Genomic DNA, 24,986 nt, shown 5'->3' with positions numbered 1-24,986 from the left:
ATGTCCTAGAACTAGAATTGTTCAGACCAACCACAAAGCTCTTCAGCATACCCAAATGCTAGGGTTTAAGAGGAATCTATATATAACATTTGTAAGACACATACAACTTAAAGACCTTCTCATAAATTTTTCAACGGTTACCATAACAGCCAGGTAGAAAGAGTCATCGATACCATGAATATCCTGCATACATAACATGACTTAGGGACTTGGGAAAAAATGTGTCCCAGAAATTGGTTATTACTTATAGAAAACCTGAACTTACTGATGACTAAGTTAATTGCTGTTTTATAGCTGTAACCAACGTTGAATATGTTACCATATTTTAGCTTTCCTATTATTTTTTTCTTTCTTTTTCTCCTAAAAAAAAGCTAGGAATAAAAGCTTTTCCATTCACTTATGCTTCATGAGAAAAGACCTGAATTCCCCTGCACACCACTAGACAAATCCAGTTAGAATAATTTAGGATAGGTGAGACATCCCAAGCAGCTTTTTCTTTCTGCTCCCCGTCTCTGAGAAGAGAGCTTTTCAGCTGGTGACTCAGAAGTCAGATAGGTCTACTTATATATAGCAGGAAAAGGTATTTTCCCTCTCATTAACAGCTGTGCACTGCTGGTGCTTGACCTGCAGGTTGTTTGAACTATCTCCACTGGCAGAATAAAGGAATTCAAAGAGTAAGATTGCTAAAGCCTATTCATATAGAAAAAGCCCAAATGTAAATACATATTAGAGAAGCTAACTTTTCTATCTTGGAAAATGAATTATAGAAAAAACAGGTAGTTTTTAGAGACTACTGGACTGGTAGCATCCCTCCCTGCTATTTTCTCCTGAGACATCTGCCTCCAGATGCTCCTCAGAAACTCAGCCAATCTTCTGTGCATACACTACTGGAAACTAATTCCCTGGGGACTACTTCCCATGAAATGAATGGTTCCTAACCCTTCTCTTCAAGTCTTTTTACAACACCTACCTCTACAATTTCCATGTGAACTATTCCATGAAGATACTTACAATAATATCTCAGTTCCTCTAAATGTTGCTTCTCCCATATACACTTTGCATAGAATCCCAGATTCTTCCAGATCACTTGTGATACTCCAGCTCTCTGAGCTCCTCTTTCTAAGACCAGCAAGACACCCCTCCCAGTCCTGTTCTAATCAGACAGTAAATTATCTTGGTTTCCTCATATAAGAAGTCTGCCCCCTTCAGAGCTTGAACCTCCATTTGAACAGAAATAATGAATTTATTGCAACTATATGTAACTGATTCAAAGAACAGGAAGCTTTCTATTTTGTTTCAAACATATCTGATAAAAAATTAGCAAGTACAGGAACATCATTACACAATCTTCATCATTTAAGACACCAAAGATGCAAGTAAAAGTGGTTCCTCAACAATTCCGTTTAAACAAGAATTTAATTATGTTTGACTTAAAAAACATGAGTATTCTCTTGAAACTCATTAAATAAATAAGAAAAACATGGAAACAAAGATGAACTTGTCACTAAGGAGATATATAAAAATATTTTTTGTTTAAAAATCAATTTTTCCTAAGAAGATATTTTATTACAAAAACACTGTGTTTCAGTACCTCTGAAAAAAAATATTTGGAATTACAAAACTTCTACTCACTGTATTTGACAGTCCTCAAATTTTTCATATGAACATTTTAGGCATTAAACTATGTTTTTGCAATAGTTTATTGGTCTGAAAAAACCCACATGGTTAGATGCAAATGAAATCTTAGACTCATTAAAATCAGTAGTAATTTTACTTTGGTCTACAGGTTAAAAATGTTACATTCGTGCTGGTTTTGAAATTTTTTTCCACCTAGAGATTTCCCAGATTTTTTTAATGAGGAAAATACTGCAAAAGCTACAGCAATGTTTAGACTTTCTTTTTAGTTTGCTCTTTTGGGCAATGGAAACCTTATTTAATATGAGAATTTCCAGCCTTTTTTTCTCCAGAAAACTCTAGCTAAAGTGACCCAGTAGGTAAGGTTTCCATTTCTGTTTAAAAAAAAAAAGGCAAAACATGAGCTATTTTTGCTAGCCTCCTAAAATACTTCCACATGCAAGGAGATAAAGCAGGGCACTTTGGGAATACTTGAACACCTGATACTGATGTCACAGGAGAAGGCCACAACTAAGCACATTGCTGCTAGCAGTGTTAAGGCCTCTGCTTAGCATTGCATGCTGACACAAGAGGAACAGGACAGCTCTACAGAACAGCAGTGCCATACAGGTAGAGAGCAGACAGGGAAGGACACTCTTATCTCATTGGGAATTCCCTGTCTGGGTTAAACAAGGTCATGGTTAGCCAAATAATTAAATCCTGCATTCATGAAGAATGTCTTACTGTGTCTTTAGTCCTTTCCCAAAAACCAACCATGGAAAACCAAAAGGTTTTGTGCTCAGTAGAGGCTCTGGGTATCTAACTCGGAAAAGTTTCCCCATTCTTCAGCCCATCCTTAATGGCGAAGAACAGCTCATAATAAAGAATAGGCTGATACAAAAGCACTGAAAAGAATCTGAAGGAAGGGAGAAAGAAAACAAAGTAGGGAAAAGGTCTGTAGAAATGAAAATTAGAAAGAAATTGTGAGAACATTGGAAAAGAGCAGGAATTTCACAACCTGAAAATAGAGGGAAAAGTGAAAAAACAAAACTGAAACATGATTTAGTGTTTATCTGTTCTTCTTTTGATGAATGAGGACAAAACTTGAAAAGCAAAATGATAGGAAAAGCAGTAGAGAAACACGTGGGAGAAGATGTGGAGTTTTTATTCTGCTTCATATGGATGCATTTCATTTATTTCCTTTAGTGCAACGAGCTTTTCCTAAATGAAAGAAAAAGCATATTTTAATACAACCCGTTCTTTTAATCTGCACTAATTTCTAGCACAAACTTAAAATATGTTAAAACAAAGTAATCCTTACAAATTACTAGTATGACTGAAGATCACAGAACCTGATTAAAGCTGGAATGTAGAGTTTGGGACCAGTCTTTTTAAAAATTTCAATAGTACAAATAAATTCTTTTTGTCTCACTAAGTGACAAGAGGTTCATTATGAAAATAGTACTCAATGATTTTGTATTTTCTGAAAAATCCCTAATTCTAGTAAGGTCTGGCCTTCATTCATGCAAAGTCACAGCCATAAATATGCCAAAAGATATGTATACTAGCATAGACATACTCTGAATGCAATATAAGCAAAATCAACATAGAATGTAGAAACATTAAATGAAATATTTCTGTTTTGCACAAAGCATGCAGAACTTTGGGGTGCAAATTCAACATGTACATAGGTAAACTTATTTTATCATCTCCTTTTGGGCAGAACAGTTTTCTGTTAATTTCAATACACCAACCTTACCTTACACTTATAAATACCCAGTCTTTACCATGCCTAAGTGCATGTGTGCAGTTTGTACATCTAATACTTAAAGGTCTGTGCTCAAAGTTGTATCACAACGTGCCCATAGGTGGCAGAATGGGCATACAAGAGACTCAGGTAACCCTCACCTGAACCAGCTCGTGGCCTAAGCGCCATAGAACTTTTTGGGTAGTTTCATTAATTTCTAGTTCTGTCATGGCTTCCCAGTTCCCATTCTGGAGCCTCACTGGCATAGAGAAGATAATTCCTTCAGGAATGCAAAACTGACCTGAAGAAGAGGGGGGGGAAAGGACAAAACATGTTATTTCTGATTACATCCTCACCAGTGTCAACACTAAGTCCTACAGACTTGCAAAAGTCTACAACTGTAAGATCTCATTATAAATGGAAATTGCCTTTTTCAATCTACAGATCAAAAAAGAATGTCCCTTTTACTGTGACTTTGTACTTCAGTTAGATGTGCATGAATTATAGCATCAGATGTGTTTGGGCTGCAAGAGACCTTTAAAGGTCTCTAGTTCAACCCTCCTGCCATGGGCAGGGACATCTTCAAATGTAACTGAGCCCCATCCAAGTTGACCTTGAATGTTTCCTGGGTTGAGACGTCTCCCACCTCTCTGGGCATCTTGTTCCACTGTCTTATCACATTAATTGTAAAAAAACTTAATTATATCTAATCTAAATTGACACTCCTTCACTTTAAATCCATTGCCCATTCTCCTATTGCAACAGGTCCTGCTAAAACCTTTGTCCCCATCTTCCTTAGAAGAACTTCTAAGCACTGGAAGGTGCTATAAGGTCTCTCCAGAACCTTTTCTTCTCCAGAGCCTTTTCTTTTCCAGGCTGAACAACCTCAGCTCTCTCAGCCTGTTTTCATAAGAGAGGCATCCCTGTGATCATTTTATGAGGCCCTCCTTTGGACCATCTCCAACAGGTGTCTTTCCTGTGTTGTAATAACACAATTGTGTATCAGTTGTGCATCTTAAAAAAGGGGAAAAATTATTGATTTCATAAGGGTTAAATGGCTGTTGTGAAATATTCCTCTTATCGGTTTACATAACAACACAAGAGGAACACACTTTCATAGGCTAGGCTCTAAGAATTATAAAGAGTTCTTGCACAAAACACATACATCAGAAAAGCATTTAAACGAAAAGACTAAGAAATCATTTGCAAAAAGACAACATTAACCTAAGAGATGCCTCTGAAAAGTGAGCATTATCACAAGCTCTGTTAGATTTGGAAGTTCTTATGATGAAACAAACTCTCAGCCTCACACGATTTGTTTTACAAGATTTTATTAAATGAAAAATATTGATTAAAAATAACATTATAGATGGGGAAAGCTATTATATGCAGGGCAAAGCTACAAGAGAACATGTGAAGCAAAACCAGCTTTACCTTCACTAAGTATTCCCACAGAAATGATCTCCTCAGAAGGAGAGCCATGGTACCAGTACCGCAGCACCGTGGCTATGGCATGAGCAGGTAACATTCCCTTGCAACGGGACACCCGGGAACCCAGCGTGCTCTGCGCCGACACCAGCTCTGAGTGGATCCATTCACTGCCAACAAAACATGGAGAGAAAAAGCATGACAAACTAAGATGACTGAGGAAGAGTAGTTTTCTAAAGAAAAAAGAACTAAACCTGAGGAAAGGAAATAGTCAAAACTTACTCAAACATCGCTGCTGAAAGCAAGGCGTTTTTACAGACAGAGAAAAAAGTCTAACAAAGGCCATTTACTTAAGTCTTAACCTCTATTATTACTGTAATTTATATTTTACATGTAATTTAATATTATATATGTAATTGATATATTACTGTCTTCTGTAAGAGCCTAGCCACAAACCAGTCTGCCTGTGAGAGGTTCAGTACAAGCCTAGAACAGAAATGTCTGCTCTCCAGTAAATGCTAAGTCTAGACCAGAGTGGGAGCTCCAGATAGCCAGGCCTGGATGTATGTAACATCTGCTGCCCCCTCACTGCACCCACCCTTTCTCTGCTACTGTTCCTTCCACAGGAAGCTATCTACTTGCTAGGTATCCTTTTCACATATATTACCAAATCATCTGTCTTGGGAAACTGACAACATTAGTATGCTCAGACCTATTCCATGTAATTCAGGTTCAGAAATCTGTTTAATACTATTTCAAAGTTCCTTCATGCAAACTAGACATCTAAATCACTACCTGGACTTCTATCACTTCTTATAAACTGCTCATGATATAAGAGAAATCCATTTAAAATGTAGGAAAAATATAGTTATAAACAGAGTTGGCAGGAGAGTGCAGTAGCACAGCACTAGGATCTACCCAACTTCTTTTGCAGATGGAGTACCTCAACTTGTGTTTTCCTTTATGTACAGTGCCAATCAGTAAGGACAAATCTTGAAAACAAAAACATTTCTTGTTGTTTTATTAGACAATCCAGATAAGCATGGATTAAAAGCAATTATTTAATTTTACTTGAAAGAAATAAATCTGTACTGTACCTATCATAAATCATATTCAACAAAGGACGTTGAAAATTAGGAGGGCCCCGAATAGCACATTCATATCCATAAAGTTTTGCATGTGACAAATCAATGCAGTTAGACCCAGTAATATTGCCCCAAACAATCACATCTTTAACTCCTGCAACAAAGGAAAGTGAAAAGACAAATGCTTTAAGAAAAATGGGCTTCATAAATCCTTTTCAAAATTAATTATTCAAATCTGTGCCCTGCCTTGGTAGCAGAAATTATTTGACCTGAAAAATGCAACCAAGTTCTCCCCAACATATGAAACCTCATCACAAGCTGAAAAAGAAGCTTTAATTTATATCATGTTACTGTAAATAATAGACAAAATCTAGTAAATCTTTAACTCTTAAAACAGTCAAATCATATTGCAAACATACAGCTAGGTTTCTTTTAAAATCTTCTAAAAACAAATATAAAAACAGTAAAAAACTATCATTAAAAAAACTACCTGCTTTGGGGCAAAAGGATATTCTCAAATAACCTGTTGATAGACTATTCAGTCCCTTAACTTGCTTTTCTATTTTATTAGGCTCCAAAATATCTAGACTTTTCATCAATGACCAGTTCTAGCCATGCAACACTCACAGAATCTTGATGCTGAGCAGACTGTCAGAGCACCCCTTTGCTATGCAGTGCAGAACTGTGCAAATAAAACAAAGCTATAACAATTGACCTGAAAATGGAAGTTAATTAACCTCAAAATAATACTACAACACAGTTCTACTTTACTCTCATTATCTGCACAGCAGTATGTTGTCATGTTTATTCACAGCTCCAAAACAACAATGCACTACAGAGTGCAAATGCAATCTTTAAGTCCTAGTTCCCAATCTGCAAAACAATTGTCTTCCTTAGCATATTTCCAGCATGAAATACACACCAGAGTGGCAGGGCTGCATCTCAGAGCAAGCAATGACTGGCATTCTGTACAGCCAAGAAATTCAGTGGGTGCACCGCTGTGCATTTCTGCATGCACATCAACTGTGTTCTGGGATTAAATATATACTCTTGAAGGTGCACTGAATTCCCCAAATGCTAAATAAACATTCACCTGCTGTGTTCATATTCAGCTTCCTGGCCAGCATGGCTTTAGCTGCACTTTCCCAGGATGTTGAAATGGCAATTATATTTTCAGGCCTAATGGATGGGCCATACATCCTTAACATTGTTGCCTTAAGGTTTGCAAAGGTTTTTCCTGAAGAAATGACTTTGACCTCACTCTTGGCATTCTTCTCAATCAAGGGGGCATACACTTGGCAGATCTCACTCACTTCTCTGATGTAGTTCTCAAGGGATTGGACTTCAAGGTTTAAGAGGACATCATCAAGAACAATGATAACATCAGCATCAATAAAAGCCTGATCTGTTTTTGTGTGCTCTGAAATACTGCGGAGAAGTGGGAATGCCATGTCTTCAGCTTCCATTACAATGCCGCGAAGCATTTCCTTAAACTGCTCAGTGTCAAGCAAATGGATACTGATTTCTGTGGTCATCCCAAACACTTCTCCATTTGCCAACAGCGGGATCAGATGATAACAGATTGGAGCTGATGCACTGGTAAGAGAGCATGCAGAAAAGTTACAGTAAACAATGAACCACTGCTTGCTTGGAAGTATTACATAAACACAAAGGTGTTATTTTGTACTAGATTACACTTAAAAGATACCATTAGCTTGTACACTTTACTGCTCCTTTTGTCATTTTAACAGGTTAAGAATTAAGAGTTGGGTCCTCCTTTCATTCCTGAAGCCTTTCATTTGAAGTCTTCTCTATCCTGTGCATTTCAGTCAATGCCACCACTTAAAATTTATGTCTTTATAGAACCACAATTTTTTAAGGTGCTCTATTAGGACCACTAGAAATACAGGAATTTCTATAAGTAAAGACCTACTCTTTACCTACTCTAATATTTCCAACAACATTTAATGCAAGATATCTGCACCATAAAATTTCTAGCTTATTTTGCAAGAAAATTTCTTGCTTATTTCTAGCTTATACTTGTTTTTCCCTAAACTGATCTGAAGTCCAAATGATGCCTGTTCATACCCCTCATTTTGAACTGGTGTAGAACATAACAAAACCATAAATTATTTCTAAGTCATATACTAATTGCTAAGTTAAATACTAATAGTGAGGGTGCAGAACCAAGTCAATTCATGAAATTACAGGGATTTGTGATTAACTTCAGATGGTTACACCTGTTATATGTGATAGGAAAAAGTGCATTCTTCTGAACAGACTAAAAGTTCACAGATACTCTCTTCACTCTCACCTGGTAATCCAGATCTGCATAGGATTGATAAGACTTTTAATCTCTTCATCCTCTCTTACAATTTCAAGATGTGCCCGCAGGTTCTCCTCAGCAATGGCTAACATCTCCTCACTCAGCATCATTGAAGTGATGCCATAATATTTCTAAGAACAAAAAGGATGATCCCTAAGCAAATGGCAGTCCAAACCCATCAAGGTAACATTAACAATTGCTTTATTTTATGTTTGAAGGAGGAAAAAGGAACAACATTGTTGTACAACATGGGCTTACAGTATTAAAGGCAGCTTATTACCTGAGCATATTCCAGAAAATCATTCAGTCCTCCCAGAAGCTGACCCTTCCCTCCACGGTCCAACAGTTCTCTCCAAATGATAGGAGACTGTCTGTGTTTCCATCCATTTGTTTCACAAATGTCATGAAGCCACTGCTGATGACATCCCCACCAGATGTTTTAATACATCACATTTGATAACATTTAAACATTACAACTACAAGCATTTCTTACTATTTCCTCCCAATATATAATTACAAGGTGCTTCAGAATTTAATTCCCAGTGGGTACAAAATGCAGGAATAACACAAAGCAAGGTATGGTGATAGAGTGGGACAGCTCACCTCCAGGTCTGGATTTCACTTAGTTGTCTTAGTGGTACAGAAGGCAGCAATGTTGTGAAGCAGAGAGTAATCTGAGGATTCTTACTGAGCCACAGAAGGTAAGTAAGATGAAGAGGTTAATTGCTTCTCACTTAACTGTTTGAGTTACTTGGTGGAGGTGTAAAGCAAAATACACAAGGTAATAAATACCACAGTACTGTCTATTTCATGGAGTAAGACTGCAGTTTTTTTCAGAGCCTTATAGGCAGCATGTCTATGACATAAGTATACTCAGACAGGCCCATCCACACTGTAAACAAATATGTGATATTTAACTTCATACTTCCACTGTAATTCAAAGCCCTTGAATGCCACAAAGGCTCTTGACAAGAAAGAACTCTGAAGGTATATGTAATCACAGTGAGCAAAAGATTTACAGGCTGAACGGCCATTTATACTTTAAAAAATACCCCAGAAAACCAAGCAAGCAAGTAAAACCACCTTGAACTTTTTATTGACATAATAGAGTTGAGGCTGGCCCACACTCTGTGCCCATTTTCTGTAGTAAAACTCAGAGATGTCAGTTGCTCAAAACATTGTAACCTTTCCTCTGCATGGCTCTCACAGCCAGAGATGCTTCTGCAGCACCTCTATCTACAGAGCCAACCACTTATACAGGAGAAGAAGAAACATACTGCAGATAAGCACATTTCTTGGTTTGTAGAGCACTGGAGCACCTACCAGCTACTTGATTTACAATCTCTTACCTCCCACTTGTCAGGGTGCTGAGTAATCTTGTGAACCCTGAAGTTGGGCAAGTTAGTCTGGAGATAGTCAGCCAGGAGTTCAGCTTTGGCATAGTAAGGGCAGTTTGCCTTACCTGCAAACATAGCAACAGCAGCACAATTGGATGGTTTTGTCATTCACTGATACGGGCTTAAAAGACCAAACATAGTTTATTGTGAGCTAGCTAAGGAAGAGTAATTCTGCAGGTGAAAAACATTCCCGAGCCAGCGTCCAAGGGGCCGAGGAGGCCACTCCTGGGGGCACAGCAGCAGAGATGCTGACGCCTCATCGGCGGGATGAGGGGGAGCGCTGACCCGGGACCGCCTGAGGCTGCGCTCCGTGCGGACACGGCTCCCGGAGAGCCGCAAAGGGGCACGGGGGTAAGCCTGCAGACAGGGCCACTGCTGCAAGCACGGAGAGCTGCCCCGCCGGGCTCTCGGTACAAGGTGCCGCTGCCGGAGCTGCCCTGCCCGGCTCTCGGTAGAAGGTGCCGCTGCCGGAGCTGCCCCGCCCGGGTCCCGGTGCAAGGTGCTGCTGCCGGAGCTGCCCTGCCCGGCTCCCGGTGCAAGGTGCCGCTGCCGGAGCTGCCCTGCCCGGCTCCCGGGGCAAGGTGCCGCTGCCGGAGCTGCCCTGCCCGGCTCCCGGGGCAAGGTGCCGCTGCCGGAGCTGCCCTGCCCGGCTCCCGGTGCAAGGTGCCGCTGCCGGAGCTGCCCTGCCCGGCTCCCGGTGCAAGGTTCCACCGCCGCCGGTGCAGCCCACCCGGCTCCCGGCTCTCCCCTCACCCGCCACCACGAACTTGGCCATGCGCGCGCCGCCCTCCAACGGTCGCTTTGGCGTTGCTCAGCAACGCGCCGCGAGCCGCGGCAGTTTGTCCCTCGGCCCGCGCCGTCCGTCCCGCGCGGCCCGCCGGGAGCTGGGGGCGCGCCGGGCCCGGTGTCACGGCGGTGCGCGTGCGAGGTAACGCGGCTGCGGGAGCCCCGGCCCTGCTCGGCGCCAGCGCCGCCGTTCCTGCGGCGTGCTCCGAGCCGCTGCGGAGCCGCCGAAAGACCTCTGTCCTCGTGTACTGTCCCGCCCTGCTGGGCAGCGCCCCCAGGGCCAGCGGGAAGTGATCCCGAAAGCCAGCGGCTTGTCCCCGGCACCGGGAGAGCGAGCGCCCGCGGGTGTGCCGGGAGGGCGGCTGTCCCGTGGGATGGCAGGCAGGCTGGGGCAGGCTGGCGGGTGGGATCCCGTTACCCGCTGCTGAAAGTCTGCAGGGACCCTCCAGAGCCCTGGTGGGAGACGCGTGTACTTGGGGAAAGGTCCTTAAGGAAAAGACTCTGCTTCCCGGCAGAGCTGGCAGGTAGAGCAGCGAGGAGGAAGCAAGAGCTGCCCTTGTGCTGGGATATTTGACTGAAATGTAGGAGACCAAATAAAAGCCTCTCTGCAAATCATTTTCCGGGGGTCTTTTACCAAATCTTCTCCCTTCCTGTAAAACTGTGCAGATTTGGCAATTGAAACCGGGGGAGTTGAAAGTCTGGTAACTAATCCTTAATTTTTAATTGTTTCTACAGATGTGTGATCTTGTGCAGTTTCTCCAGGACTGTTTCCACTGGTAGAATGTCATCGGATCCCTTACTTTGAGTTGGCGTTTCAAATCCGTTCATGAGACATTAGCAGAAATGAATAATAAAATAAGTTATTTGTTAAATACTGTCAGATGTGTGCATAGGTACAGTTCCGTGCTCACTCCCAAATCTTCAGCCACAACAAGAAAACACATTTTGTGGATTGGCAGATACAGGGATCCCTTAGGAAATGTGAACTTCAGGAAATTACTTTTAAATATTTTGCCTTCTCTGCATGGATCGTCTCTTCGATTTGCATCTCAAAAGACAGATGTTTATAGCACAGGTGCAGAGGCTTTGGTGAGCGAGAAGGCTTCCCAGAGCTCCTTGGAAGTTGAAAAGTTGGATGATGCTGGGAGCTTCAAAGCGAAGCGTGCTGTGGATCACAGTGACCCGTTCTTTACCAGCCTCCAGAAGTGCTCCTGTCCTTGCGACGCGCTGGACCTGGCTGCAGAGGCGGCTGTTTCCATCAAGCACTACACAAACGCTCTGACCATGGCCTGGAGGCTCTACAAGAACCTGTCGGAGGAGCAGCAGCGCTACGAGAGGCAGCTGATCTTCGAGCACCCGGCTTTCGCGAAGCTGTGCCAGCAGCTGCTGCGCGACGCGCGCAGGGTGACGCGCGGGGACCTGGTGTTCAGCCTGCACGCCCTGGTGAACCTTGGCGTGCCGCAGAACACGCTCCTGCTCCAGACCCTGGTGAGGGTGTGCCAGGTACGTGGGAAAACCCTGCTCCTCAGTTTGGGCTGGATGACCAGCGGGTAATTCTGGGAAGCTGTGCAGCATCAGAGAGAGTTGGGTTACATCCCTGATTTAGTCTGAGGGTCCATGGAAACAGTTCCCATAATTCATTTGTGTGTGTTTCTAATTTCATTAACTTTTGAAACCACTGCCTGATTTTGGATTTAAAAGAGAGCAGAAATCTCACAAATCATTACCTCTTCCAAGTCAACTAAGTTTGACTGATGTGAGACCTTGTGGGTTCTGTAGAACTAAAGCTTGTAAATTGACTTTTCGGGGGGGAAAGAAAACGGCAGTTACAGATTAAAAGTAGTCAGTTTTTCTTTTCTGAAACTTTTACTGGTTTGAAATAATCCGACATTGTCAAAACTTTTAACAGGAGAAGCTCAATCAACTTGATAACCGATGTATCTCAGTTTTGGCAACTACTTTAGCAGGGATGGATAAAGACAAGAATGTGAGCGCTCTTCAAGCTGGATTACAGTGAGAAAAATATATCTTTCACATGTCCTTCATATTTAAATGTTGTTGAAATGCTTGTCTGTTAGAAATCATCCAGGGTATGTCTGCACACAAAATACATTTTGTGGTTTTAGGATTTAAATGATCCCATGACATTAGAGCTGTGTTAGACGGTGAATTTTGGCACTGTCTTTGCAGTGTCAAGGAGGAGGGCTTCCACTGGTAAAGGGTGCTAGGCTGCTTTGCAGGGGATTGTGTTCTGACTGCAGCTCCAGCAGTGCAGGTTTTTTGTGATGTTGATCAAGTCCCTTCACATATCTATCCCTTTTTCATCTGTATACAGACAGGAGATAATGAGACCATCTTACTTAGGGACCTGTCTGATTTTTCATGATGAAAAGTATTGTTTAGCAGCCTGGGAATATTTTCTTGCAGTTTAGTAATTGAAAACCTTGATGAAGACTAGTTGTGTCCAGCAAGCCCTCTGTGTAGTGGTTTATCAGAATAACTTCTTTGGCTTTTTTTCTGGGCCCGTGTGATTTATGTGTGCAACCAGAAATGCTCTTTCCCATGAGATTGATTTTACTGAGGCTATCACAAAACTTGCCATGGATTAGTACTTTTGACCCTGTATCATGTTCTGCTTTGAGAAAGTGGATGTGATGCCCAAAAACCAGTTCTCCTGGAAGCACAGGTACACAGTTCTTAAAAGTTGGTGGAAAGCAGGAGTGCCATCTACACTTTTCTGTCCTGATGTCTGGAGCTCTGGCCCATTTGCAGGGATGGGTTTCAGGGCAGTGCACTGCCTTAGAAAGTGACACTTAATATTTTTGTAGGTATGTTTACCTGTACAGGTATATTTAAGGGTGGTTCAGACCTGACAATTACAATGCCACCCACTGAGTCAGAAGAGGAGGTGCTAGCATCTTCATCTTGTGCAGACAATCTCTGTGTTATCTCCGGTTCAGCCCACAGCACTGTTTGTTTGGTTTTGTTCCTCACTTGCATCCAGTTGTTGTCTGTGTCCATTCCTGAGTTTCCTGTCTGTTTCAGAACTAGCCCGCGCATCGATGATTTGAAGATAAAAATGTGCAATTTTCTTTTTCTGCAGAAGGTTGTTAATTCCTTGAGGCTTAACAGCACTCATATTTGCACTGTTGCTTGTGCAGTCTGCTCAGGTCCCTGCTGTTAAGTGTATTAGCAACAACAATTCATCTATCAGGATCAACATTAAGAAAGCATTTATAATTGTTTCCATGTGTAAAATATCTGTGTTGCAGCTATGTCATGTAGTCTTGTCAGCATTAAAAAAAAAGGAAGAGCAAGGAATTGCAGCTTTCACTTGGGGGCTACATCAGTGAGAGCTGGGGGGTACTTACCTGTTTGTGCTGAAATGAGGAGAGCTCTTGTGTGTGTTTCTCCATCAGGTTACTAGTGGAGCAGCGCATTTCAAGCATCAGAGACATCTTTATTCTGCAAAACCTGATGAAATGCCTGGGAAAAGATGCTCCAGTTTTTCTGAAAAAGAAATTAGAGGTAAAGTTAGTTGGAGGGTCATTTTTACTCCCACAAAGCCTCTGCTCTTGCATAGTTTATAAATTGTGTATGGTTCTTTGCAGACACTGAAAGAGAAAATGTAATAGAAAGGTAACTGTATTTGCTGTATGCATCAGAGTCCAGCTATATCTGTAGGAGGAACTTATATTTGGAGGCTGGTAATAAAACAGATTGAGGCAGTAAAACAGCAGTGCCCTCACCTCTTTGAGTGGCCACGTGGTGTTTCATAGAAGCGCTCACAGGCTGTTTCCTGGTTCCCTTGCCCAGCCTGTGGCTGAAGAAGGTGACAGGAAAGTGGTCTGTGCTGAGGCCAAGTCCAGTAACTGTACAGGGCAGGAGGACTGGAGGCAGTGAGATGCCAGAACTCCCCAAGCTCATGGTATTGCTTTCCTGTGTATGTGGTAGGTCCCCTGGGAAATACAATGGCTGGGAGCAGGCTGTAGGTAATTTGGCAGGGTTACTGGGATTTGTCCCCTGATTTTAAAATCCTTTTGGAAACCTTCTTTCAAACAGGGCCTACTGGTGTTTTCATCACATAACTGTAGGGTTCTGATGTCAGAGGTTTTAATAGCATTCATGAAACATCATAAAACTGAGAGGAAAATAACATTTGCACTTAACTACAGAGAGCACGTAATATTCTGAGCCCACAGGGTGCTATTTTTTTACAGGGCAATATCTTTTAGATGAATTTTGTATTTAATCTCTGATATGTATACAGTGAAAATATTGTATTTTAACAGTCAATTTGTAGTTTCATTTTTACTCTCATTTATATCAAGCTAATGATGGCTTTTATAAATGAAGTCTCCTTTCTGGCATCAGAGCTGACTCTGCCTCAGTCTACATTTGTAGCTGGGTGTTTATGTATAATACAGGCCACTCACATACTGTTAAATCACTTTGGAGGCTTACAGTTTTCATGCACATGCAAAACCATAACTGGACTGCTATGAACTTTTAAGTTAACTGTGTCTATTTTATTTCTGCTTCTTTCTTAAAAGTTGGTAGAAGATGTGTATTCACCTTATTTGGAAATGACCTTTAATGAGGCTTTTTTCTTTTAAAATAACCTTATAAAGGCAAATTGCTGGGAACTTGTGTAGTGACACATGTCTGGACCACTTGACCTGCTATAATTGTGTATTAAGAAATTTACAGTAGTTATTATATGCTTTTACTGTTTTTTGCTTCTTTTTCTTTCCTATAAATCTGAACTAAGGACTTTGGGAAAGTTTTGGTGATAATGTCTTCACCAGAAAGCAATGATAATATACCTGAAGAATGAAGGATTTAATAAACTCTGGTTCACTTTAGATGGCAGTTCTGAGAGAAATAGATGGTTTGACTTTTCCAAATGCGCTGCGTATGTTTTTGGCTCTTGCTGCAATGAATTATTGTTCCCTTCCAATCCTGAATCCCTGCAGTAAAAAGATCCAGGGTAAGAAAAAAATATGTTAATTAAATTTCCCTTCCTTATACCAAATTCTTCCTAATTATTGTCTCATCTCCCTTTTCTGATTTCCTTTAAAACTCAGGAAACGTCTTTGTTTTACAGGATATTTTAGTTATGTGGAGCCATTTGACAAGCAGCAGGACAGAAAATTACTGATCAATAATAAAAGCAAATAGCTCTTGTCAGCTCTGCCCTTCTTAACATTTATCTGACTTACATATTTTTCTTTAATTTTTTCTGTACACATTTTTAAGAAAAAGAATTTAATTTAGCAAGGAAAAGAGATTTCAAATAAAATTTTATAACAAATCTGAATTGGAAATTGGCAACTTACAGGATGGATTGGTGACTTAGTGTAATTAGTTGGTAAACTAAAGGGAAAATAGCATTTCCTTGATTACTGGATTTAATTATTGAGTACTGCTTAATAGCCTCATACTGTATCCCACAAAAATATTAAATGAAAGCTAATGCTTTCACCTCTCTCTGTACCTTTCCAAAACATTGCTTAAGTATATATGGTCAGTATGTGTTGATTCATGCTTAAAATACATAAGAATTTGTGTCTCAAAAAGCATGAAAGTAGCAAAATAGCATTCTTAATAGAAATTACCCAGAAGTGTTGAGGCTGCTTGTACAGTTTTTATTTGTCCTGGTCATTCATATATGTTAGGGCACAATGTTTAATTGCACATCCTGCCTTCTCCCGTAGGATTTCCACCAAACTCAGCACATAGGTCAGGTGGCATACACAGAGGGAGCAGTGACTTTCTTCAGCATTTTTTTGGTGCATGCTGAAAATCAAAAATCCTGGAACAGAAGACATCCTGGGAACACAATCTTCTTACTTATTTTGTTAATTTGTTCCCTTTTGCTGATTGATGTATTGTAGCTTGATTCTGGCTCAGTTTGCTTTCTTCTGTCTCTCAGTTTTTTAATGTGTTTTAGCTCATTCGAGCTTTGCCTAGCTAGTCAGAGTCTTCTACAGTTTCTTATCATATTTTTCCCTTCCTCCACCCCTTAACCAAACTGTTCCTGCAATGTCTCAATGTCTCCAACCTACAGCTCCCATTGCTTTTTATGATTTGTCCTTCATTGATCTTCTGTTGCAGAAAATGTCCATGATGTTCCATTTCGGCAGTTAATTCTCATTCTGGAAGCTTGTCACACTGTCCAGTACCGTAATGTGAAACTGTTTTCAGCGTTAGCAGACTATATTCATTCTACTGCCTACCTTTGGGACAAAAGACAGGTACATTTTTTGAGACCAAATAATTTATAGCAATATTAATGGAGTATTTGATGCTTCCATCTTACCTTTCTTCATGTTTGTCCTCGATCTTTGGAGAACAAATGTTTATGAATACCAATCTGATGAAGCTGTTATATTTTTAAAATGCTGTTCTATTTATTGATAAGTAAAGAAACAAAAATTTGCTTTCATTTAAAATGTCTTCTATGAAATCAACAGGTAGGATCAACTTCTTTGGTTTTTTTTTTGACTTACAAAACTATCTTTTCTTTTAGATTATCCTTTTTCTCTCTTCCTGTGAGACACTTGGCTTTCAGCCTACTGAGTTGCTGGATATTTTTGCTGAGAAGGTGACAGAAGACCCTGATTTCCTGAACTTGAAAAACCTTTTGACTGTTCTTCGAGTGTATTCACGACTCAACCATGTTCCCAGAGTCCAAAAGCATCTGTAAGTTTTCATTTGGAGTGCCTGATAATATGTTACATAGTCATTACAGAGTAATGCATGGCCTCTAGTACTTAATTTTATTTGTGAAAGAGCTCATAATCCTCTTTCATTGATCTGTAAGGTAAATTGCTGTGTCTTTTCATATTTTTTCTAAATATTTTTTTTTCTCTAACTGAAAGACTAAACAGGTTCTAGACTGACCAGGCTACTAAATCTGTTCATAGGTAGCTGTATCCTCAAAGTAAGAATCAAACACTAATGTTAGATAACACAAAATACCATAATACAAGATAATAAAGATTTCTAAGTTGTGTTTTTGTTAGAAATATGCACTTCATGTAGCCTTATTTGTGTACTTAGATACTTTTCTTCTCCTTTTGGAAAAGGTTTTTTGAGATTCTTCATAGCTGCTTGAACAAGTGTCTGCCTCAGATTTCCAACATAGAGCTGCTGAAGGCAGTGTATTCACTGGGCATCTTAGGATATCTTCCCCAGCGTGCCCTTGATGAGCTGCTGCAAAAGGACAGCAAGGATGAACTTCTACTGCCAGGTCAGACCTTACTTTGTCATGTTCTTCTTTTAAACAGGATGTCTGCCTGTGTATGTAATTTGTTGTAATTGTATTAGCAGATTAGAAATTAAAGAACACAAGCATGATTAATATTAAATTTGAAGTCCTCAAGACGAAGCTAATGTAGTGATGGTGGTCTGAGTGATCTGGGTGTGCTCTAGGGAATCAAGGTTATTGTCTTGGGCCCCATGGTGGCAACAGTTTAACAGTAGGTGTGCATTTAAACATAGGCAGTCTTAACCATTGCAAATTAACTTTAGTACCTGGAGTCATGAGTGAAAGTGGGATTTGGAATGCTCTGAGCTGCAGTGAGGACCTTGGAATGGTTTGTAGGAGAATTTAGTTTCCACATTACAATTTTGTACAGCTATTAGACTAGTCAAGTGGATTTTGCTATGCTAGAACAGACTATAAATAATAATTAAATGAAAAATTCTGTGGGATAATATATTGCATGTAATAATTTTTGTATCCTTTTTCAGATGATCCTAAGGAACAAAACACAATGATGCTTCGCTGTGTGAAAACGTGTATGGAACTTGACAGCCCTTCTTTCACAAAGCCTGCCTTTGTGCCAACTGAGAATATGTCCTCATTAGTATCCTTTAATCTCAGAAAGGCTCAGGAGGCACTGATAGAACTTCTGGGAGATGAGAACATGTTTCTGCAAAATGTTCAGCTGCCATACAGATATCATATTGGTATGAAGTGATATTAACGTCATATTATTTTAATACAGATTAATAATCCTCAAAATGATGAGATGGAACTAAATTTGAATAGGGTGCAAGTGATTAAAAGTTGAAGATACAGTAATTTAACAAATTATTTCATTGATTGGTGAATCTACTTCTAAGGATGCTTCTATTAAAGTTTTTAAGTCAATTTATTAAAACTTTTATGATTTCTCTTGTTTACAAAGCTGCTTTGGAATTTTTTTTCAGGCAGCAGCAAGCACATGTTAATTGTACATAAATCCAATGTGGCCAACTTTGACAGAGTTGACATGTTAGTACCAAATTATGTTACAAAGAAAGCCAAACAGCAGCTGCCTTGTTTTCTCTTTTCTTCTCTTTTGTTCTCTTGTTTCTTCTCTGGAGTTCTGGCTAAGATGTAGGCTCTACTTTCATTTCTAAAATGGGATATGACTTCTTTTGGTTTTGTATTCCTAAATATTTCTAATGAGGAATTGGATTGCGGGAAAATCTGAGTAGGCATGGCAGACTGCGATCAAGAGTAGTTTCTTTAAATAATGATTTCACTCTGTAAGGTTAAATCTGCAGTTTCCAGAAACAAATATTTTTTTTCTTGAGATGGGCAAGCTATAGCGCTATATTCATTGCAGGGAGGGAAAGCTATCAGTAATAATTGAATTATTAGAGAACAGCAATTAGAAGCAGACCAGTAGACCAGTGATGGTGTCTATTAACTTTTTCAAATGAGCTGTTCATTTGAAAACAATTTGAACAATTAATCGGTTCAAATGGCAACATTAATTTTAACCTCTTGCAGAGTTAAACGTTTTGTTGTTTTGTTTTCAGATTTTGAAATCAGAATTGATTCAGACAGAAAGAAGGTGCTCCCCATAACTGCAACAGATGATCATCCTGACTCCCGTGTTCAGAGGTGGTTTTTTTTACTGCATATTTTTTCTAGCCTGCTAGTTTTATTTGCATGTATCCTGTCCAGTTACTTCTTTGGTTCACTGATTTGCAGAAGTAAAGTAGGTGGCTCAGTTGTTATTTGTGCTCACCAGAATAGCCAAAAGTTGCCATGCCAGTGCAGAGCAACAATTCATCCAGCTCGATACCTTCTTCTAACAGAGGCTAACATTTAACATTTCAGAGAAGGAGGCAGGAAACATCACAGTGATCTGATACTCTTGTAATGAATGCAGGTAGCAATTTTTTTTAAAGTGTTTGTCCAATTAAATATTCAGATACTCTCTCAATTCTCAAAAATTTGCATCTCAATGATATGTTATGTCAGTTAATTCAGATACTGAAATATAATTTGAATAAAAAGGATCATGATGTCCACATTTTAGGTGATTAATTTAATCTTGTGTAGAAGACTGACCTCTCAGTAACTGAAGCAGGACATATATCATTTAAGTAATGCTTAAGCAGAATTGGGTAATGCCTAACATTTATGTGCTGGATCACTGCACAGCAATGTATTTTGTACAGTTTGCTTTTTGATTAAAGGGGAGCTAGTAAATTGTGTAACAGAAACTCAGTGTTCCAAGGCATTCAGCTTTCCTCACCCTTCCAAATAGGTTATTATGGCAGGAAGTGACTGCTTATGAATGTCATTAACAAAGGATCAAAGTAAATGCAGAACCTGTCAAATTAATGGAGAATGTTGGATGATCTATTTCCTTCTCATTGTGGGAGAAGTGGAGATCTAAGTACCTAATTCTGCTGTAGGTATTTGGGTAGATGCTGGTGCTTGTGTGAAGCTCATGGAAGAAAAGAGTCTAAATTACTTGAACCTGAAGAAAGAAGAAGATAATGAAATTTGTGCAGTCCTGATACTTTTGCATATCAGAAGGACAGATGTATATTCTGCAGTGCTAATGGACATCATTGAATCATTGTCTTATAAAGTATTATTTTGCATTTTTACAGTGAAGTCTTCCCTACTTTCCTTGGTTGCAGGTTGGCTTTTCTGTTTGCTCCTGCATCTGCCTTCTGTCTGGGTACAACACACCCCCAGGGGAAGCTGGCAATGAAGAAGAGGCATCTAAATAAACTGGGCTATCATGTGATTCTGGTGAGAAGAGCCCTGCCCTGTCCCTGTTTCTGTTAGCAGCACGGTGATGTTTGGTAGATCCAGCCTTGTTCTACAAAGCATGAAGGTTCACCAGGAATGGTGGGCTTTCTCCACAGTGGTAATTGTGTATAATTCCTAGTTAGAGGGTAGTGGTTCTGTCACTAGGGAGAAAAGAGAGAGGAACTCTAAAAGACAAGCTACTACTTAACTGTTATCAGTAAATTATTAGTTAAGGGGAAAAAAATTCAAGCCATGAATTGCTTTGTGCCTGAGAAACCTATGTGTCTTTGGCTTATTTCCCTGATTTTTATAGACACAATGATTCAAGTGAACTTGTTTTCAGATTACAACTTCCTGTGGCCTTCTCATTGCTGAGCACTTGGTTTGTAGGGCAGGGTAGTTTGGACAATAGAAATAATGTACCCTGTCCTTTTAATTTCTTACAGATCCAGAACAAGAAGTTTCAGGAAATGAAAAATGAAGATGCAGTTGAGTTTTTGAAAAGAAAAATTTATTCAGAAGATGCTTTCTCTTTTTCTGAAGCAACTGTGCAGAATAATAATTAAAATAAACTAAGAGTTTTGTGTCTCCTGATTTCTCTTTTTCTTGTGTAATTTCTGGAAGGATTTTAACAGAAGAGATAAATAGTTTTATATACAACTACCTGCTCCACCATATTACTGAGTAAGAAATGGTTGTGAAATGAACACTGCCTGCTGATAGTCGGGGCTCTCTTTTGTGAGGTGGGAGCTGATTTTATTTAATGGAAGGAAATAATTGATCCAGAAAGCATCCTGACATCTATTGCTGTTACAGTGTCTTAGATTAATCTGTACTTTGCTTCCCCTCCTGCATGCTCCTAGTTAAATTTCTCTCTTTTCTAGAGCTTATCCTGGGAAAAGATGTAAGTTTAACTGTTTCAAGTGCTGTTGCAACCTAGCTCACAGCTAGGCACTAGGAGGATTTCCTCTCAACTATGTAGTTCTTTATGCAGAACTATGTATGGTAAATCAGTAAATAACTACGCCTAAGTGGTGTATTAAAAGATCCAGTCATGTGGAAACTTTCTGAAAAAATCAATCTTGCTCAGTTTTCAGAACTTTAGGCCAGCAATGGTCCTGTTTGCCTTATGCTTTTTCTTTTGAGCCCTTTGCTTCACTGGTACTGTAATAGATTATGATGCTTCTCAGTGCAAGAACATAGATCTGCTGTGTCTTTATAAGCTGACTCCTTCTCTGTTTCTGATATAAGCAGTTCCACCACTATTCATAGAGGTGTTGCAATACTCAGATTTGTTCATTATACCCTGCCATGCATCTCCGCAGACCTGTTATGTATTGGTGCAATGGATAATAGGAAAGAGCAGAGAGAACTGATACATCATTTCTGTTCTTGATAACATGTAACTGATAAAACACATTTAGTTCTGCTGGAGCTGCTCAGGTTGCTAACGGCTTGCTTGTTTCTGCCCTGTAATCAGATCTTCATTCACTACTTTGCTGTAGCACAGTCCCAGGCCCATGGGATGAAGAGAAGCAGGGAAACAGCCATACTTGCTACAGTGCCTGTGTGCTACCTAACTGTGGAGCCCTTGCTTCACTTGCTAAGCTACAAGCACTGTGCTCTTTGTCTTTCTGAAGTAGCATGGACACATGGTCAAGGCACTACGATGATATTAAAAAGGCATTACGGTGATGAGATAACGTGGAAAGAAACAATATGCTTAGAAAACTTCACTGCCCAACTTTTTGTGGAACATGTACGTAGAATATAGTGCATATTTATGAAGGAAGCAGTGTAACCAAAGCAGCATGGTTCCCTCTCTCTCTCCAGCATAAAAAGCAGAGAGCTGTTCAGCATTTCAGTCTCTGAAATGCAGCACAAGCAGAAAAACAGATTTGAGGCAACTGTAAAACTTAAGAGCCAGAGCAGGGGTCATTTGCTTGACTCAATGAGGAGTTTGTTATGCTCCCTTTTTGGGCCTTCTGCTTTAAGGAAGCACTGACAGTGAAGCAGGCTGGTCAGTGCTATTCTGTGGTTCTGAGCTGGACTCATGGTCCCAGCCTGCACTGAAGGGTCTCTAAAATATTCTGTGGAGGGCCAGTTAGCATCCAGAGCTGTGTTTGAGATGGTACTCGGTGCTGTTCAAGCTGGAAACCTGCAAACCAATGCTGTGGTGTCAGCCATGGCACTTGGGTGGGCTGGGGAGCTGCTTCCTCCAGCTGCTCTGAGCTTTTCAGTCAGATCCTCAGTCACAGGTGTGTAAATTCAGGGACAGAACACAGGCAGGGGTGCCAGCAGCCTGGACAGAACTAACCAGCAGTGGGCACAAAATGGCACAGCATGCTATTAAATTAGTTAATTATTATATATTATTTCTTAAACTCCCTGTGAGTAGGTAGAAAATTACACAAGCAGGGTGGAAGCGTAGTAGTCTTCCATACGGATCACCTTGCTTACTGAAGTTTCTTGCTCTATGCTCTCTCAATAATTTATGTCATCGACACTGATTCAGAGTTCCAAGCTGTATGAAGCTGCTGCCAGACACTTCAGAGCTGTGGGTTTCTTGGATCTTTACATATGCTAAAAAGGTAGTCTGCTGAAAATAAATCCAGGTTTTTCAGGTGTCCAATTCATCTAGTAAGGAAGATCTAATCCCCTGTTTTGTGCATTACAATCTATATTTAGAATACCATTCTCCTCTCCTGAATCATTATTAAAATTAGTGGGAGACTCACAATGAAGATCAACAATAATTATTTTGCATCTGTAATTATGGGGTTCGTCACTGCACGGAGTGTTTGGTGTGAAAGGTGCAAAATCCCCTTTTTAGGCCAAACAGGTACAAAATGGATGATTTTAGCTGACCTGCCAGTGAGGCTAACTGGAGATGTAAGCTGCGTCTTTTTCTACCATTTTTACAGTATGCCTGCAGATTCAGGAACGTGTTTCTAACCTTTATTCACACTTGGAACACTTTGTAAGTGCAGTGGCTGGAAATTGTTTCTCAATGAGGAGTGAGAAACAAGGAACCTGCGTATGGATTTATTTCATACAGCCCATGGGTGTATCTTATGAATGGATGGAACCCAGACATTTGCTCTTGTGTTTGACTAAAGATATTTCAGGGGTGTATTGCATCTGTAGCAAGTCAAGGTTCTCAAATCCATGGGAAATGAAAATAAGTAATTCACTAAGTAAACTAGATTGCTGAAGCAGGGGAAGATTTTCAATGAATTGAAGGCTTGTTAAAGAAAGTATAGGGCTTAGAGTAATTATATATCTGTGACTTAAAGACAGGGGACTCAGCTGAACTAAGCAACCATCTTTTAACCAGACTCTCATAGGAAGGCACTATATTTTATTCCTGGGCCACAAAGAAGTCAGAAAAGTAGAAGCATGTCATTCCTTCATTCTGAGCTATGAAATATTGGACTTCATTACTGGTCCTGCCAATCTCAAAGAAACAGATAGTGCCTTTTATGATTCCTGGTTTTTACATGCTGCTTGTTGTTAGACATTATTTCATTCATAAATCTTGTCTTATTTTAAAACAGTAAAATGCCATGATAAAGCTGGGTTATCTGGTAATTTTTTCCTTGAGAATAATGCATATACTGTTCATCCTGTGAAATCTGCACATCACAGAAGGCTATACATGTAAAAGGGTGACAAGGTTACATCATTGTCATATATCACACAGTCAAAAAGAAAACATTGAGAGAAAGATTTACAAATGTAAGTTACATAGCAAATTTCACAGGCCCAAGGATCCATGTTAAGCATTGCAGGATGTGTCAACAGATCTAAAATGAAAGCAAGAAACAGGCAGAAGATGTGGGCTGCAAAGTCAGGAAGGTTCTTGCATTGACAAAAAATTAACTACTCTGATCTGAGCAAAAATGAAATAAATTTTATGAAATAATGCAAAATGAGAACAGTGAGTGTTTGGAAAAACAAATTTCCTCCATAAACAGTTGGATTTTCAGACCCTGATGATCTGTAGTTCTCTCCAATTTGGATTTCTTCATGTTTAAAACTACTTTTGAACCCTAACTCCAGCCGTCTCAGGGTATTAAATATTCTGGCTATGTATTTCATAACAAACATACAGAAACTCTCTTTAAAATTTCCACCTTGGTCTCAAAATGATAAAGATATTCATAAGTGACTGGGGAAAGGAACTAAAAGATCATTGCAAGAGTGTGATTTTTGTTAAGAAATCAGAATCTAAATAAACTGGGTCTTGATTTAAAGACTGTTTCTCAGGTATTGCAACAGTTTCTGCATAGACAAGAGGTTGAGTAATGCAGAGAGCTAAAGATGTTGCTCTGGTTAATTGCAAAAGTGAAGAAAGTACTAAGACTTCCCTCTAATTGGCTCCTCCCTCCCTCCCTCCCTGGTCATTGCAGTAAGTATTATTGTATATTGGCATTTGTTAATATTGAGCTATTCTCTTTGCACACAAATAGCAGTGCATGAAAGCTTGCATGAATGAGGTTCCAGTTTCAATATCCCTTTACTAACACGAGAATATTGGAATTAAAATAGA

General features: G+C 39.9%; 2 protein-coding genes across 4 annotated transcripts; one reads left to right on the top strand and one right to left on the bottom strand.

The window, feature by feature from the left end:
- Nucleotides 1-1,624: 1,624 nt before the first annotated feature.
- On the bottom strand, nucleotides 1,625-9,900 carry MDH1B (malate dehydrogenase 1B). Of its 2 annotated transcripts, XM_058028363.1 has the most exons (8): nucleotides 9,550-9,900; nucleotides 8,481-8,615; nucleotides 8,189-8,331; nucleotides 6,968-7,470; nucleotides 5,887-6,028; nucleotides 4,796-4,959; nucleotides 3,523-3,662; nucleotides 1,625-2,835 (listed from the first exon to the last, which is right to left on the bottom strand). In XM_058028363.1, the coding sequence occupies exons 1-8, from the start codon at nucleotides 9,703-9,705 to the stop codon at nucleotides 2,779-2,781; spliced, it is 1,440 nt and encodes a 479-aa protein (XP_057884346.1). In that variant the 5' UTR covers nucleotides 9,706-9,900; the 3' UTR covers nucleotides 1,625-2,778. The 2 variants fall into 2 exon arrangements, with proteins under 2 accessions (XP_057884346.1, XP_057884347.1); XM_058028364.1 differs by lacking the exon at nucleotides 3,523-3,662.
- A 573-nt stretch (nucleotides 9,901-10,473) lies between these two features.
- On the top strand, nucleotides 10,474-21,028 carry FASTKD2 (FAST kinase domains 2). 2 transcript variants are annotated; one of them, XM_058028350.1, is made up of 12 exons: nucleotides 10,474-10,525; nucleotides 11,119-11,886; nucleotides 12,293-12,396; nucleotides 13,803-13,911; nucleotides 15,250-15,373; nucleotides 16,501-16,640; nucleotides 16,916-17,088; nucleotides 17,475-17,638; nucleotides 18,142-18,360; nucleotides 19,201-19,285; nucleotides 20,320-20,434; nucleotides 20,881-21,028. In XM_058028350.1, exons 2-12 carry the CDS (start codon nucleotides 11,227-11,229, stop codon nucleotides 20,998-21,000), a joined length of 2,013 nt encoding a protein of 670 aa, XP_057884333.1. In that variant the 5' UTR covers nucleotides 10,474-10,525; nucleotides 11,119-11,226; the 3' UTR covers nucleotides 21,001-21,028. The 2 variants fall into 2 exon arrangements, with proteins under 2 accessions (XP_057884333.1, XP_057884334.1); XM_058028351.1 differs by lacking the exon at nucleotides 10,474-10,525 and adding an exon at nucleotides 10,845-10,907.
- The last annotated feature ends 3,958 nt before the right edge of the window (nucleotides 21,029-24,986 follow it).

The sequence above is a fragment of the Melospiza georgiana genome, chromosome 7, assembly GCF_028018845.1.
Source record: "Melospiza georgiana isolate bMelGeo1 chromosome 7, bMelGeo1.pri, whole genome shotgun sequence".
NCBI lineage: Eukaryota > Metazoa > Chordata > Aves > Passeriformes > Passerellidae > Melospiza > Melospiza georgiana.
The sequence above is the reverse complement of the archived record's forward strand: the minus strand, read 5'-3'. Positions and strand labels throughout refer to the sequence as shown.

Excerpts from the sequence above, each read along its gene's own strand:
- FASTKD2 (XM_058028350.1), top strand. The coding sequence starts at position 11,227 with ATGAATAATAAAATAAGTTATTTGTTAAATACTGTCAGATGTGTGCAT. Across the intron at positions 12,397-13,802 it reads GCTCTTCAAGCTGGATTACA|GTTACTAGTGGAGCAGCGCA; the intron begins GTGAGAAAAATA and ends TTTCTCCATCAG. Across the intron at positions 17,639-18,141 it reads GGATGAACTTCTACTGCCAG|ATGATCCTAAGGAACAAAAC; the intron begins GTCAGACCTTAC and ends ATCCTTTTTCAG.
- MDH1B (XM_058028363.1), bottom strand. The coding sequence starts at position 9,705 with ATGACAAAACCATCCAATTGTGCTGCTGTTGCTATGTTTGCAGGTAAG. Across the intron at positions 7,471-8,188 it reads ATGCAGATCTGGATTACCAG|TGCATCAGCTCCAATCTGTT; the intron begins GTGAGAGTGAAG and ends CTCTCTTACCAG. Across the intron at positions 6,029-6,967 it reads GCTGAATATGAACACAGCAG|GAGTTAAAGATGTGATTGTT; the intron begins GTGAATGTTTAT and ends CCTTTGTTGCAG.